Source organism: Panthera pardus, unplaced genomic scaffold (genome assembly GCF_024362965.1).
Source record: "Panthera pardus isolate Hobbes unplaced genomic scaffold, ASM2436296v1 HiC_scaffold_8, whole genome shotgun sequence".
Taxonomy (NCBI): Eukaryota; Metazoa; Chordata; class Mammalia; order Carnivora; family Felidae; genus Panthera; species Panthera pardus.
In genome coordinates, this window is record NW_026527013.1 from 80,238,464 (window position 1) to 80,252,827 (window position 14,364).

General features: G+C 35.2%; 1 protein-coding gene across 3 annotated transcripts in view; it reads left to right on the forward strand.

Annotated features, from left to right (window-relative positions):
- Positions 1-14,364, forward strand: part of ORC5 (origin recognition complex subunit 5) — a 162,123-nt gene that overhangs the window by 21,435 nt on the left and 126,324 nt on the right. For all 3 annotated transcript variants that reach the window (XR_002080477.2, XM_019451243.2, XM_019451242.2), the window contains exons 6-9: positions 1,479-1,609; positions 9,910-9,958; positions 10,047-10,137; positions 14,061-14,113. Coding sequence is in view for 2 of the 3 variants with exons in the window: in XM_019451243.2 (XP_019306788.1) it covers positions 1,479-1,609; positions 9,910-9,958; positions 10,047-10,137; positions 14,061-14,113 (324 nt within the window). In the remaining variant the exon portion in view is untranslated. The remainder of the gene's footprint in view (positions 1-1,478; positions 1,610-9,909; positions 9,959-10,046; positions 10,138-14,060; positions 14,114-14,364) is intronic.

Below are 14,364 nucleotides of genomic sequence, written 5' to 3' on the forward strand. Positions count from 1 at the left end.
TGTATATTCATCTGTCTTACCATCCATCCCTTTTCTCTTTCCCTCTCTTCTCCTTTTTTCTATCTATCCAGTTATTTGGCATCTTATACATACAGATAATTTTAGCTCCGAGTCTTAAGGCACCTTTTAGAGATTGTCCTTGTATCATCAACTATTTTCCCATGCATAGTTTTAAAAAGCTTAGTAACATTAAATTTAAAAAGTCCTATTAGAATGTAAAAATACATAGACTCCAAAGTCAAGCTTTGGACTTTGTGTATTTTTCAGTGGTTGTGATATAAAAATGCATGTAGTAACACTCTCCTGTACAGAATCCTTTCAGGGTAATATTCCAAGTATGTAACTGGGCTTTCAAATGTGCTGCTGTGTTTTTTTCTTGTTTTTGTTTTTGTTTTTTTGTCAGCCTTATCTAAAAAGGACCCCCTTAATATAGCTATATCTATGTTTCCCTTTACTTGTAAGTATTGCAAAAATCCTGAACCTGTGGAACTAGATTTAAAGTACTAGTCACAAAGAACTCCTAACTGAGGAGTCTAAAGAGACCATTGCACCAGGGAGTCAGAGAGAATTGCAATAGGAATGAATGACTAATTGATTCCCAGGTACTTATACCTGGGAAATTTTGAATAGTGGGTGGTTGTTTCTCTTTAATTAAAAAAATTTTTTTAAATGTTTATTTATTTTTGAGAGATAGAGACAGAGCATGAGCAGGGAAGGGGCAGAGAGAGAGGGAGACACAGAATCTGAAGCAGGCTCCAGGCTCCGAGCTGTCAGCACAGAGCCCGACGCCGCGCTCGAACTCATGAACCACGAGATCATGACCTGAGCCAAAGTCAGATGCTCAACCGACTGAGCCACCCAAGCGCCCCTGTTTCTCTTTAATTTTAATTGTGCTTCTACAATATGGTATTTCCAGCAGGATAAAATAAAGTTTAGGACTCTAAACGTGTGATATTGTATAAAGCGTTTAAGCTACAAGAGAAGAAAAATAGAGATACCAAAGTTTTAGGGAGAAAACACGATTTATAAAAGGAGGAATGACAAGATAATTTTCATAAAAATACAGGAATTCTTTTTATTTTTTAAAAAATGAAGAGCATTTTCCAGTTTGGTGGTCATTTATGCAGTACCCCTTGTTTTTTTCTAGTTGATTTACTTAATAGGCAGAAAAATATAATATGTATTATTTTTCACCTTTGATATTGATTTTGCTCGCAAAGGTTCTTGAGATTTTCTTGGATGTCATTGTTTAATATTTGTTTTAAGCAACATTTTGTAATTTTTAAAGAACAGTAGATTCTTAATTCTTTTACTTCAGTTTGAAAAGTTGTGTTACTTTCCTAATCTCATAAGTTTTCTTACTCCTTAATAATTGCCCGGCCTGTATATTTATTGTTTTATACCTTTGTAATAAAATTCTAGAAGATACAACTGGAGTTCTGGGTTAATCCTTAAGTTCATTTGTGTCTTTTGAACAGGGAACCTTCAAAAGATCTTGTCGCATGATCATCCTCCAGAGTATTCAGCTGATTTCTATGCTGCCTACATTAATATTCTTCTTGGAGTTTTCTATACCGTCTGCCGAGATTTGAAGGAGCTCAGACATCTGGTGAGTGAACATGTTACTTAAAAAAAAAAAAAGACTATCTTTTAATAATTTTTCCATGCAGAAATGGTGTGAGGTAGGCTAGAAGCTGAAAATTTATTCTGGAAATTTGGATTTGGCCTTTTGAGGCTCACATAAGTAGGTGGAAGCCTGTGCCTTAGTAAAAACTGCAATGTGATCAGAAAACCTTCATTCATCTTTAGTTATGTCTTCTTATTCTTCCTTAGGAGTATTTTTTGTTTCCTTCCTTCTCTTTTTCTAATTACAGAAAATGTAGAACTTCATTAAAATCAAAATGAGAAATAGAAAGGAGGTGTAAAAGCTGAATAAGAAATGTAGTATCTTTTACTTTTTTTGTAACACATTTCTTTTAGGTTTTGTGTATGTAGCGATAGTGGTCTGGCATCTAGATCAGCTTGAGAATAGGAGCCTTAATTATAGGTCTTTCATGAGGCACTGACCTTGAGTTAGTAATATTTATATAAAAGGTTACTTTTAATATTTACATAAAAGAGTACTTAAGACACTTAAAAGAGTAGAAAAACTGTTTATATTTTACAGGCAAGTTGGAAAGTGATCATATGTACTTTAATTTTTCTTTGATTTTTCTACTTTTTAATTGTCTGGATGTGTCTGGAAGGGGAAGAGGCAAGAATATCCGGTTTCTCTTTTAGAAACCTTCCATTAATACTAAGATTTTGTCTACATTTAGAGAAAGTAGTATTATATCTAAGGCTGAAACACAGTTACTTTGAAAGGAACAGATTCTGTAAGTTTTAGCATATTTTCTTTTTCTCTTTGCTCTGAAAAGAATCACTTAGAGGGATTAAGTGTATGTTTGAATGTGTGTTCAAGACAATGTAGAAGAAGGTGACTGTGTAAAATTGTGTTCACATATAGTATGTTTTTCTGAGTTTTAGATTTTAGGCTTCTGATTTAGATGTAGATTTCAAGCGTCTTCTGAGTAGGGAAAAAACAAAAGGCAAACTTTTCTAGGTTCAAGCTCATCACTGACATCTCTCCAGCAATTGAATGTCTTGCATCCCTAGTGCCCAAAAGGAAATGACAACAGAGGAACTTACAGAAAGGAGGGAGGGTCAGTACAAGGTCCTTGCATGACATGTAGTTAGGAAGAAATACTCCTCTGCCTGCCATCTTGCCTGGTAACCTGTGGTCACCACAACCTAGATGTCCTTGAATCCTGTGCGAATCTGTGCCAGCAGCCATTTAAAGTAGATCATGAAGTGTAAGAAGAAGGATTAGTTAAGGAACTATTTCTGCAAAAATAAAATGTCAGAAAATATATATATTTGAATATGGTATTTTATATTGTCCTTAGGTTTCACTAAGAAATATTTAGGGGTGAGATTATAAAGTTGTTTTTGTTGTTGTTGTTACTCTTCTATCATGTTCGTAAGCTTGAAGTATGGTTTAAGCTTTTACTACTACTAGTAATACTAGTAAATACAGGAAATAATCTGTAAGCACTGGAGAAAAAAATAGCAGTGTTCTTATTTTCCTCCTTATGTAGAACATAGCATAATAAAGATACATTTTCCTTCAAGTGGATACTCTATTTGTTTCAAACTTTGTAAATGGCATATTTATTGAAAGTTTAATAAATCACCTGCAAAAATTCTTTTCAGGCATCTTTTCTATGTATATGCTTTTGAATTTGCCTTAGAAATTATTTCTTTAAGTATTATTTTTCTGGAGGCTAGGTCTGGAGGTAGCACAAGAATATTCATTTAGGTTTGTCTTCTCTGACAATCCTTAATGATATTCCTAAAAATAGTAATTAAAATTTTTAAAAGGATCAATTGAGGAAGTTATTTTTATACTTATTATTATACTTATAAGTATTATTATACTTATATATAAATGCCAAACACAGAATGGTTCATTTTCTAAAATTTTCTTGCATGATCTTTTTAAAACAAATCTGTCACACATCAAGTTTATTGTATTTTAAACTTTTTTCTTCCTAAATATCAGTATTCTTAGAGATGACTCAGAAAAGTTAATTGCTTAGGTAGAGCTTAGTAATCTTTTAGAGTGCAATTCCAAGTTTCTGATGCTGTTTTTGTTGTTGTTTTGTGTTGTTTGGCCCTGTGGCTTGTGGTGTTGACTAGTGACAGTGGCTAAGAAGAGATGCCAGATAACTGAAGTATATTTGATGGAATGAGCAGAGAAGTTATATTGAAATACCTTAGCTCTGCTGCTTACCAGTATGTTATGTATGTAATTTTATGTATTTCAGTTTCCTCATTTCTAAAGTTGGTGGGGGCGGGGGCGGGGGGGAGGGAACAGACCAAGAATACATGCCTCAGATGAGTTTTGTGAGTATGAAATGAAATACTTTCTATCAAAGTGCTTATAAAAATGTTAAATGATATTATTGATAACACTAAGCCATTTGAACAAATATTCTTCTTTTAAAATACAAATAGGGGGGATCCCAGGTGGCTTTTTTGGTTGACCATCTGATTCTTCATTTCAGCTCAAGTCATAATCTCAAGGTTTGTGGGTTCGAGCCCCGTGTTGGGCTCTATGCTGGCAGTGCAGGGCCTGCTTGAGATTTTATCTCCCTCTCTCTCTCTGTCCCTCCCCAACTCATTCTCTCTCTCAAAGTAAATAAACTATAAAAATAAAATACAAATAATTTCTGGGAGGATCATTTACCTTTTGTGAATTATTTTAGTGAAATTTTAACACAGCTGGTTTTCATGTAGCCAGGGCCCAGCAATTCCTAGGGAATAGATGGTTTGATCTTAGTTTTGAGCAGGGGTCCCATGGATATTTGGGGAGTGGGAAGAGGTGGGTACTGGGCAGCAGGCCAGTGGAGGGAGCTGGTGTGGAGACCCTGCTCCGAGTACAGGCAGTCTTCTGCCTTGCGCATAACTCCACTTCTGAAATGGTTGCAGATCTGTCCCCTTGCCCTCAGTTGACTCATACACAGTACACACGAATGTGTTTTTCCTATATATTAGTTATTTTCGCTTATTTACGATATGAGTGTATGCTAGGGAAAAATGATCCCTGAGATCTAAAATGAATTAGATTATAAAATTTTGCAAATAAGAATCATGGGGTCTGGCTCCAGAGTATATGCTCATAATCACTATATTACAACTACCTCTTAGATAATAGCCAATTTTATTGAGTAGTTATTGTGTGTTGGGTACTGTTCTAAGCCTTTTTCCAATGTTGACTCAGTTCTCAACAGCAACCCTGTGAAGTAAGGCATTATCATGAATCCTCATTTTACAGATGAAGAGACACAAGTTTGTCATTTACCAGCTGTATGTTCTTGGGCAAGTTACTTAACCTTTTTGACCTTGAGTTTTTTCTTCTGTTCAGTAGGTACAATACCTGCCTCAAAGGAATTTTGTGAGGTAAAAAAAAAAGGGTGGGAAGCACATGTACAATGCCTGATAGCTGAAGGGGGAGTAGTTAAATTTAGTTCTCTTCCTTCCTCTGATGACCAAAGACTCATGGACTTAAAAATATGCTGTGATCTTAACTATGTCCAAGAACATATATCATAGCTTGGGAATGGAGACCGCCATAACTGCTGTAGGTTTGTGTCGTATGTTAAAGTCATATATTGAAGAAATAGGAAGTTTGAGGGATGATCTGGCAGAACAGCTATCATTCCACTGATTGCAAGATTTGGTTTGACAAATGGCAGGGGTAGTGGGTGCCCTTCACCATTTTTTTATATTTTTATACTGATTGATTTATGAATGAGGATGTCTTCGACATAGAGAAGAGCTATTCTTTGGTTAAAAATACTGAAGGGGGAGGCAGAGTCTTTAATTAGGAGAACTAACCTAGTTAGGTTTGTTTTTCTTTTGTATTTTCTCAACTTTTTGATGAAAGTGTAACATAGGTATAGAAAAGCACAGAAACCATACCTATGTATCTCAGTGAATTATCACAAAATGAAAACACATGTGTAAATAAAACCAAGTCAAAAAGTAGAAAACTACCAACATCCAAGGAGCCCACTTCATGCTTCCTCCCAATCTCACCTCTTCTTCCTTCCCCAGAGATAATCACTATCTTTGCTTCTAACATTAAAGGTTAGTTTTGCCTGTTGTGGAACTTCATCTAAATGGAAACATACAGTATGCATTCTTTTTTAATCTGTCTACATTTGCTCAACATTTTGAGATATTCATCTATGTTAAATGAAACTGGAATATTTTGAGTAGTCCCGTAGTCGTCTCTAGACTGCAAGAAGTGGTATTTAGCTACTTTTCCCAGTTGGACCTTTATAGGGTACCTTTATTTTTGGCCTTGAATAATTGAGAATTATTTTTATATCAAAACCATATTCAGTGGCACTGGCATGTTAATAGCTTGCTCTCATTATTTTATTAGACTATTTACAAGATAATGAAAATATTGGATAGTTTCAAAATTTATTTAAGAGCGATTTCTAATTTACAGAAAAATTACAAGTACAGTAAAAAGAGCTTTTCCTCCTTTTTCCCAATCATCTGAGATTAAGTTTGTGACCTGATGCCCATCACCTCAGATACTTTAGTGTGCATATCCTAGAAAGACATTCTTCCACGTAAGTACAGTACAACTATCAAAATGAGAAAATGGACTCGTTGCTACAACCCAATCCTTAGACACTAGTGAGGATTTGACAGTTGTCACAATAATGTGCTTCAGAGCAAAAGAATCCAGTTCAGAATCATATATTGCATTTAATTAACAAGAAATTGTTAAATTTCTTGAACATTCATCTGGAACAGTTCTTTAGTCTTTGATTTTCATGGCCTTGAGACCTTTGAAGATTATAGAACAGTTTTGTAGAATCACCTTCAGTTTGGATTTGTCTAATGTTTGCTTATGATCAGATTCAGGTTATGCATCTGACAGGAATATCACAGAAATGATGTTTCGTTCACATTATATCCTATGAGGTATTACAGGATTTCATGTTATTTCATCACTGATAATGTTCACTTTGATGATTTGATTAAGAGGTTTTTTTTTTTTCCTTTGTAATATGTGTTTTGTGGGGAGGTACTATAAAACCTTGTAAATATCTTGTTTCTCATCAGAATTTCAACTTAATCATTTTTTCATATCTGTCTGGCTTCAGATTATCATATGTTAAGATAGTGTGATTACCAACGTAGGTATCACCTAATCACATGAGCCCTTTAAAGCAGAGAGTTTTCCATGGTTGATCAAAGAAGGGGAAATCAGAGATTGGAAGCATACTTTAACTTCTCTGTAAGATGGGGATGATAAAAATAATGTCTACCTCATAGGATCATTCAGAGGATTAAGTGAATGATCGTATAGAGGATGTAGAGCACTTAAAATAGTAAAACCTGACACACCGTAACACCTCGTTGCCTGATTGAATTAATGTTAATACAAATTTTCTCAGTTCTGATTTTCATTCCGTGTAATGTTTCAGAGATAAAATGTGGGTATTTATAAAAAAGGCAGAAGAGTTCAGACATTATTTCTACTTGCCCTTGGGATATTAGAATATTTTTTACATTTATACTTCAACATGTGTATTAGTGTTCTATTGCTGCGTAACAAATTATTGCAAATTTAGTGGCTTAAAGCAGTAGACATTTATTAGCTCATAGTTCTCTAGGTCAGGAATCCGGGCATTATTGCTGGCTTCTCTGATCAGGATATCACAGATGAAATTAAAGTTTTGGCTAACTGTATCCTTAGCTTGAGGTTTTGGGGAAAATAGCTTCTAAGTTCATTCAGACTTGACAGAATTCACTTCTTTTGGGCTCTAAGAATGAGGTCCAGAACTGTCTTGCTATCTGTCAGCCAAGTCTCAGACTTCCTAGAGAGCACCTGTATTCTTTACCACATGCCTTTCCATCCACCAGCTCGCAAGGGTGTGTTGACTCTTAGACACCCAATCTCTGACTTCTGTGACTGGCTAGAGAACACTTTCCATTTTTGAAGAGCTTGTGTGATTAGGTCAGACTCATCTGATTATCTCTTTATTTTAACTCTCCCATAAATAGTACAGTCTTTGGGACTTTAATTGCATCTACAAAATTCTTTCACAGCAGTACCTAAGATAGCATTTGATTGAATAACTGAAAGAAGGTGTGTGTGTATGTGTGTGTGTATATGAGGGGCTGGCAGTCTTGGGCTGTCTTAGAATTTTTTTTACTACAATATACATGTATCAGATCATTTTCTAACAAGTAATTTCAAATGCAGTAATGGAATTTTGCTGAAAATCTCACTGAGGGAGAGTTTGAAGTTTTCTAAATTGCCTATCTCTGTCTTATGGCAACCTAGTCATTATGCATAATAGATTATTTTGCCTCTTAAAGTAATGCAAGTTTTTTTCTGCAATATAAGGGAAATAGTCTCTCGGTTTCACCTGAATCAGGCTTTGATAACATTGTGCCTTTATTGGTTTAGAAGTAAGTTACCAGAACATCTCACAAATCCATGATCATAAATTCAGGCAGTGGAGTCTGTGTGTGCCTGTAGGCAGATTATATTTTGCTTTCTGGGTTGACAAGTGGATATTATAAATGTGCAGTTGTCAGGAGTAAGTGAGATAACAGGTGGCCATAACTAACTCTTGATAATTTTGTTTCTCCTGTCACAATTATGAGCATAAATATTTGCTGAGCACACTGTCATTTCTTAATAAAATTATCCCCTACCCTTTTCATTAATGCAACCAGTTAAGAGTAAAATATATGCTTAAAAGTTAAGGAATAATGGGGAGATAAAAATGGGAATGTTCAGTGGGAGTAAAAATTTATTATATCAAAAAATCCTCTAAAAATTATTTCTGTTTGGGCTTTGGAATAATTTCTGTGATTTTATTAGCAGCCTTTTTATTTCCGTTTCTCTGGGTGGTTGGGAGGGCAGTTTAAAATACCAGTGGACGTGAAGGTAGATATTGATCTAAATAATACTGAGACCTGTAATTACTTATATTTGAGGATTAATATAGGAGAAATGGGTATAACATTGGAGAGCACATTTGAATGTTAATAGTGAAAGTTGTAAAAAGTATTTTGTATTTGAACAGATGATTTTGTTTGTGAAACTCCATGTTAGTGTGGACTAGGATTTGTAGACTTACTTAAATATAGAGATTGTATTTGGACAGTTAAATTGTACCATTATAATCATATAGTTTTATATATTCAATAAGTTCTTATGGAATGACATGGGGAAAGTACTGACTTGCTAATGTAAAACTGGAAAATAGTCTCCTAAAATTATCTTTATTACCTTTTTACCACCATTTGTAAATGATTAAGTCTATATTTTAATGTTTTGGCCAAGAAAAAAAAGCAGCCAAATTGTTTACCAGTTACTACTAACATTATGACCTATCAGTGTTATTAAGCAGTGTTTAGATCTGAAAACCTGGAACTAAGTTAAGTGAGTTGGCCTCTCTATTGGCTTCATATTAACAGAATTTGGAAGATTTTTCTGCACTAAACATTTGCACTTTGTGGAGTAAAATAGGAAAAACTGTTTCAAGGATCAGTTCTTAGCTCTCTATTATCTTCTGAATTTGAGGTTGTATAGTTAATGCATTTATGTATATCTTTCTCCAGGCTTCATTACTGAATCATTTTAATATGAAATATTTGTGATCAAATTAATATTAATAAATGGCAACAGCATGTTTTTTTAGCAGTTTGCTTGAACTACCTCTCAGTAGAATTCCAGTGTTGATTCATGGAAAACTGTTAAGTAATAATGATTAATTAGTGCTTTCCAAACTTCGGAATACATAGCATTCCTGGAGTGATTGTTAAAACGTGGATTCCTGGATGTCATTCTTAGTGATTGTGATCTAGTATGCCTGGCATGGTGCCAAGAATTTGAATTTATAATAGTCTCAGGTAGTGTTGCCCATCACATAATTTTGAATTGTACTGAACGAGATGATGTTTGATGTGTCAGAGTGTTCAAACCTTGGAAAATAACAGGTTAATTCTTTGGGCTCATGGTATTTTATTGGGTCCTTTGTGGCATAATTAATGTGCTAAAATTACAAATTATGCTTTGCTATATTACTTTATATCTTGAGGTTAATACATTAGGCAGTATTTAGCCAATTAAGGAGTATTTTACATGTTGTTTTACTATCATTTTTGATATTTGCTGTTTTATTATTATAATAAGCTATAAAACATTTTACTTGAGTGCTTATATTGAAGTAAAATAGCCTAAATTCTAATAAAAATTATACTTGGAAGATAATTCCTATTTGTGGTGGATAAGTGCCTTTTTTCTTTTTTCCCCTTTATTTACAGGCAGTACTTAATTTTCCTAAATACTGTGAGCCTGTGGTTAAAGGAGAAGGTAACTATGTAATTTTACTTATTAATACTTGTTTTGAAAGAATTTGTGTAAGATCTGAATTTTTGTAATTTTCTCCCATTTGGGGTAGCAAATGAACGTGATACTCGCAAACTCTGGAGAAATATTGAACCTCATTTGAAGAAAGCCATGCAGACTGTTTATCTCCGGGAAATATCAAGGTAATTTTCTATTTAATGTGTATATAATATTTCTATATCTTTAGTTCGGATATTTTGTCTACTACAGTGTTTTCCTTTACCTGCTTCACAATTAGGAAAAAATTCATGACTTTTGAATCATTTCTTCTTATTTTGGGGAAAAAAATTTTTAACCAGTATGTTACACAATTTGAAACAAGGCATATGTCTCACAATTAGTAATTTTTTTAAGTCTGGAAAGCTACAAGAAAATCAACTTCAGCTTTGTTTTTTATTTGTGTTAGATATTTGAATAGTATAATGAAAATTTGATTATTAAAGCAATGTATAAATTAAATCACATGTCTATATTTATTATTAGGCTTTCATAGTAATGAAACAGGAGATGTGGTGACATTTAGTGCAGGTGGCGGAACAGGGTTTTGATTTCCATCTCAGCCATTTTCTGCCTTGTGTGGTCTTAGTCTCCTAAAAACCCTCTAGGCCTCAGTTTCCTCCTCTAACAATCCTTACAAGATTTAAATTATATGTGTGAAAATGATTTGTGAATAATAAATTGCCTTATTAGGTGATAGGTTAAGCCTCAGTTGCAAAGCAATATAGTAGTATAAAAACATCAACAGCACTGTGTGCTTTTCTCACTTTCTGGTCAGTAGTGCTATCATTTTTCTCTCAAAAATATCTTGGTCTGTAACTCCTTTTCTTTACTAACTTTGCTCATTTAATTAGCTGATTAAACTGTAATTCAGGTAGAAATGTAATCATTTCTGAATAAATAGAAAAATTACAAACATACTGTTATTCCTCTTTTCAGTAAAAAGTCATTTGAGGGGCACCTGGTGGCTCAGTTAATAAGCATCTGACTTTGGAGTTTGAGCCCTGTATTGGGCTCTCCACTGACAGCTTGGGACCTGGAGCCTTCTTCAGATTCTGTGTCTCCCTCTCTCTCTGCCCCTCCCCTGCTAATGCTGTGTCTCTCAAATAAAACATTAAAAAAATGACATTTGATGAGGATTTTCACAAGTCCCAGAATAGAAAAGCTTGTGATGTGCTCTTTTAAAGATAGAAAAATTTGGATGCTTGTTGGAATGATTTTTATGTAATACTGGAAGGACTTAGAGTTTCCCATAGGACAGTGATGGCCACATAAATCCGGTTTTCTGCACAAGATCAATAAGGAGAGCAAATAAAGTTTTTGCTGGTGGAGAGAGGGTCTTGAGGTTGATGGCTGCTGATTGGTGGTTGCTGTGGGATAGGTGTGGCAGTTTCTTAAGACAGCTGTGAAATTTGCTGCATTTTGTTGACTGTTGTTTGGTATCATTTTACCCACAGTAGAACTTTCAGAATTGGAGCCAGTCCTCTTAAACCCTGTTGTTGCCTTAACTAAGTTTATGTAAAATTCTAAATGCTTTGTTGTCATTTCAAAAATCTTCCTAGTGTCTTCACCAGAAGTAAATTCCATCTCAAGAAACCACTTTCTCTGCTCTTGTATCAGAAGCAACTCCTCATCTGTTAAAGTTACATCATGAGATTGCAACCATGCAGCCCTGCCTTCAGCCTCCACTTAACATCCTAGTTCTCGTGCCATTTCCACCCCGTCTGCAGTTATTTCTTCCACTGAAGTATTGAACCCCTCAAAGTCGTCCATGAGGGTTGGAATCAACTTCTTCCAAACTCCTGTTCATGTTGATATTTTGTCAATGAGCAGTCAGTCACATGTTGAAAGGAATCTTTTCTGAGCAGATCTCAACAGTAGGCTTAAAATACTCAGTAAACCATGCTGTAAATAAATGTGCTGTTATCCAGGCTTTGTTATTCCATTGACAGAGCACAGGCAGAGTTGATTGAGCATAATTTTTAAGGGCCTTAGGATTTTTGGAATAGTCAGTGAGCATTGCCAGCTACATTAGCCCCTAACCAGAGAGTCAGCTCTCTCGCTATGAAAGTCCCAGATGGCATCTTCTTCCAGGGGAATGCTTCACCTGCACTGAAAATCTGTTGTTTAGTGTAGCCACCTTCATTAATGATCTCAGCTAGATCTTCCGGAGAGTTACTCCAGCTTCTACATCAGCACCTTTTGCTTCACCCTGCACTTTTATGTTATGGAGACGGCTTCTTTCCTTAAACCTCTTGAACCACTTCAGGAGCTTCAAACTTTTCTTCTGTAGCTTCCTCGCCTCTCTCAGCCTTCATAGAATTGAAGAGAGTTGGGCCTTGCTCTGGATTAGGCTTTGGCTGAAGGGAGTGTTGTGGCTGATTTGATCTTCTTCCCAGACCGCTAACACGTTCTCTATAACAGCAATAAGGCTATTTTCCTTTCTTATCTGGAGTAGCAGTTTCAGTTTCCTTTAAGAACTTTTCCTTTGTGTTCAAAACATGGCTGTTTTGTGCAAGAGGCCTGGCTTTTTTCAGCCTACCTTGGCTTTTGACAAGACTTCCTCACTGAGCTTAATCATTTCTGGCTTTTGATTTAAAGTGAGAGATGTGACTTTTCCTTTCACTTGACCACTCAGAGGCCATTGTAGGGTTATTAATTGGCCTAATTTCAGTATTATTGTGTCTTAGGGAATAGGAAGGCCCAAGGAGAGGGAGAGATGAGGGAATGGCCAGTCAGTGGAGCGTTTAAGTTTCTCATCTTATATGGGCACAGTTTGTGAACCCCCAAAACAGTTACAGCAGTAGCATCAAAGATCATAACAAATAGTGACGAACAAATTTGAAATAGTATGAGGACTATCAAAATATGACACAGAGACATGGAGTGAGCGGTTGCTGTTAGAAAATTGGTGCTGATAGACTTGCTTGATGCAGAGTTGCCACAAGCTTTCAACTTGTAAAAAATGCACTATCTGCAAAACACAGTAAAGTGAAGCATGATAAAATGAAGTATGCCTGTATCTCCGTAATTTTCAGCTCTGCTTGCAGATGTGGGATATTCAGTTCTGATCTGGCATTTATTTTTATATTAGCATTTTAAAAGCTGAGTTAGAGAGTTTGAGAGGGTCCTTACAGATCATTGCATCTAACTGCCTTATATTTTGGTGAGAAGTATAATAATTTATTCAAGGTCATACAGCTAAAACTTCTGTCTCCCAGGGCAGTCTTTTTACTGCACCATAATGTGTTTCCTAATGGATTTGATTTGTCATATTCTCACTTCATATTTTTAACAATATTTGAGACTGTTTAATAGTTTTAATTGCAAGTAAGGTCAGAGGGGGCAGTGGAGATGGCATGAACTTTGCACGCGTTCTACAAGGAATCAGGTCTTAGCTCTATTACTGACTGGCTGGGTATACTTGGGCAACTTAACCTGTGGGCCTCAATTTTCTGCTGTAATGGTACTTATTTTAAGAGATTGTTATGGAGTTAGAAATAGTGTATAACAGTTGCATCTAATATTCTAACTGAAACGTGGGGAGTTTTACTGAAGGATAGGTGATGTTATTTATTTTTTGGTGCTTTCTGATAGCTTTAAAATTATGATCAGGAAAAGAGATTAAAAATTAACATCTGAGTATTGGGGCACCTGGGTAGCTCAGTTGGTTAAGCATCTGACTCTTGATTTCAGCTCGGGTCATGATCTCACAGTTTGTGAGTTCGAACCCTGAGTTCAGTTCTGTGCTGACAGCGTGGAGCCTGCTTGGGATTCTCTCTCCCTCTCTCTGCTCCTGCCCTCCCCCTCCCCCCGCAAATAAATAAATAAACTTTAAAAAATAAAAAAAAAATTAAAACTAACATCTGGGTGTTGTTATGTAAGGTTATATTCTAATACACACTCAATGATTTTGTTGAGACAGGTATATATCGCATATATATGTTATTTGTAAGGAAATTGATTATTTTCTTAAATCAAAGTTTTAGTTTTTTCTAGGACTGTCTTAAGTCCAGTATATTGATTTCATATATTTTCAAACCATTATTGCTCTTCTGTCTTCTTTCAGTTCACAGTGGGAAAAGCTACAGAAAGATGACACAGATCCAGCACAACTGAAAGGTATCCAAGGAAGTGTTGAGACAGTTACCAGAGACATTTCTTTAATTGGTTACTAGTAACTAAGATACTGATGTTAATACTAAATTTAGCATCAGTCAGTAAACAGTGTGACAGAAAAGACTTTACAAACTACAGTGATATTTTAATGAATGATTTTTTCTTAATTGAAGCTCCAATTAATGAGAGGAAATAATTCAAATACCAGTTTCTTTTTTCTAAATGTTGGATTACATCCTGTAAAAATCAAGCAG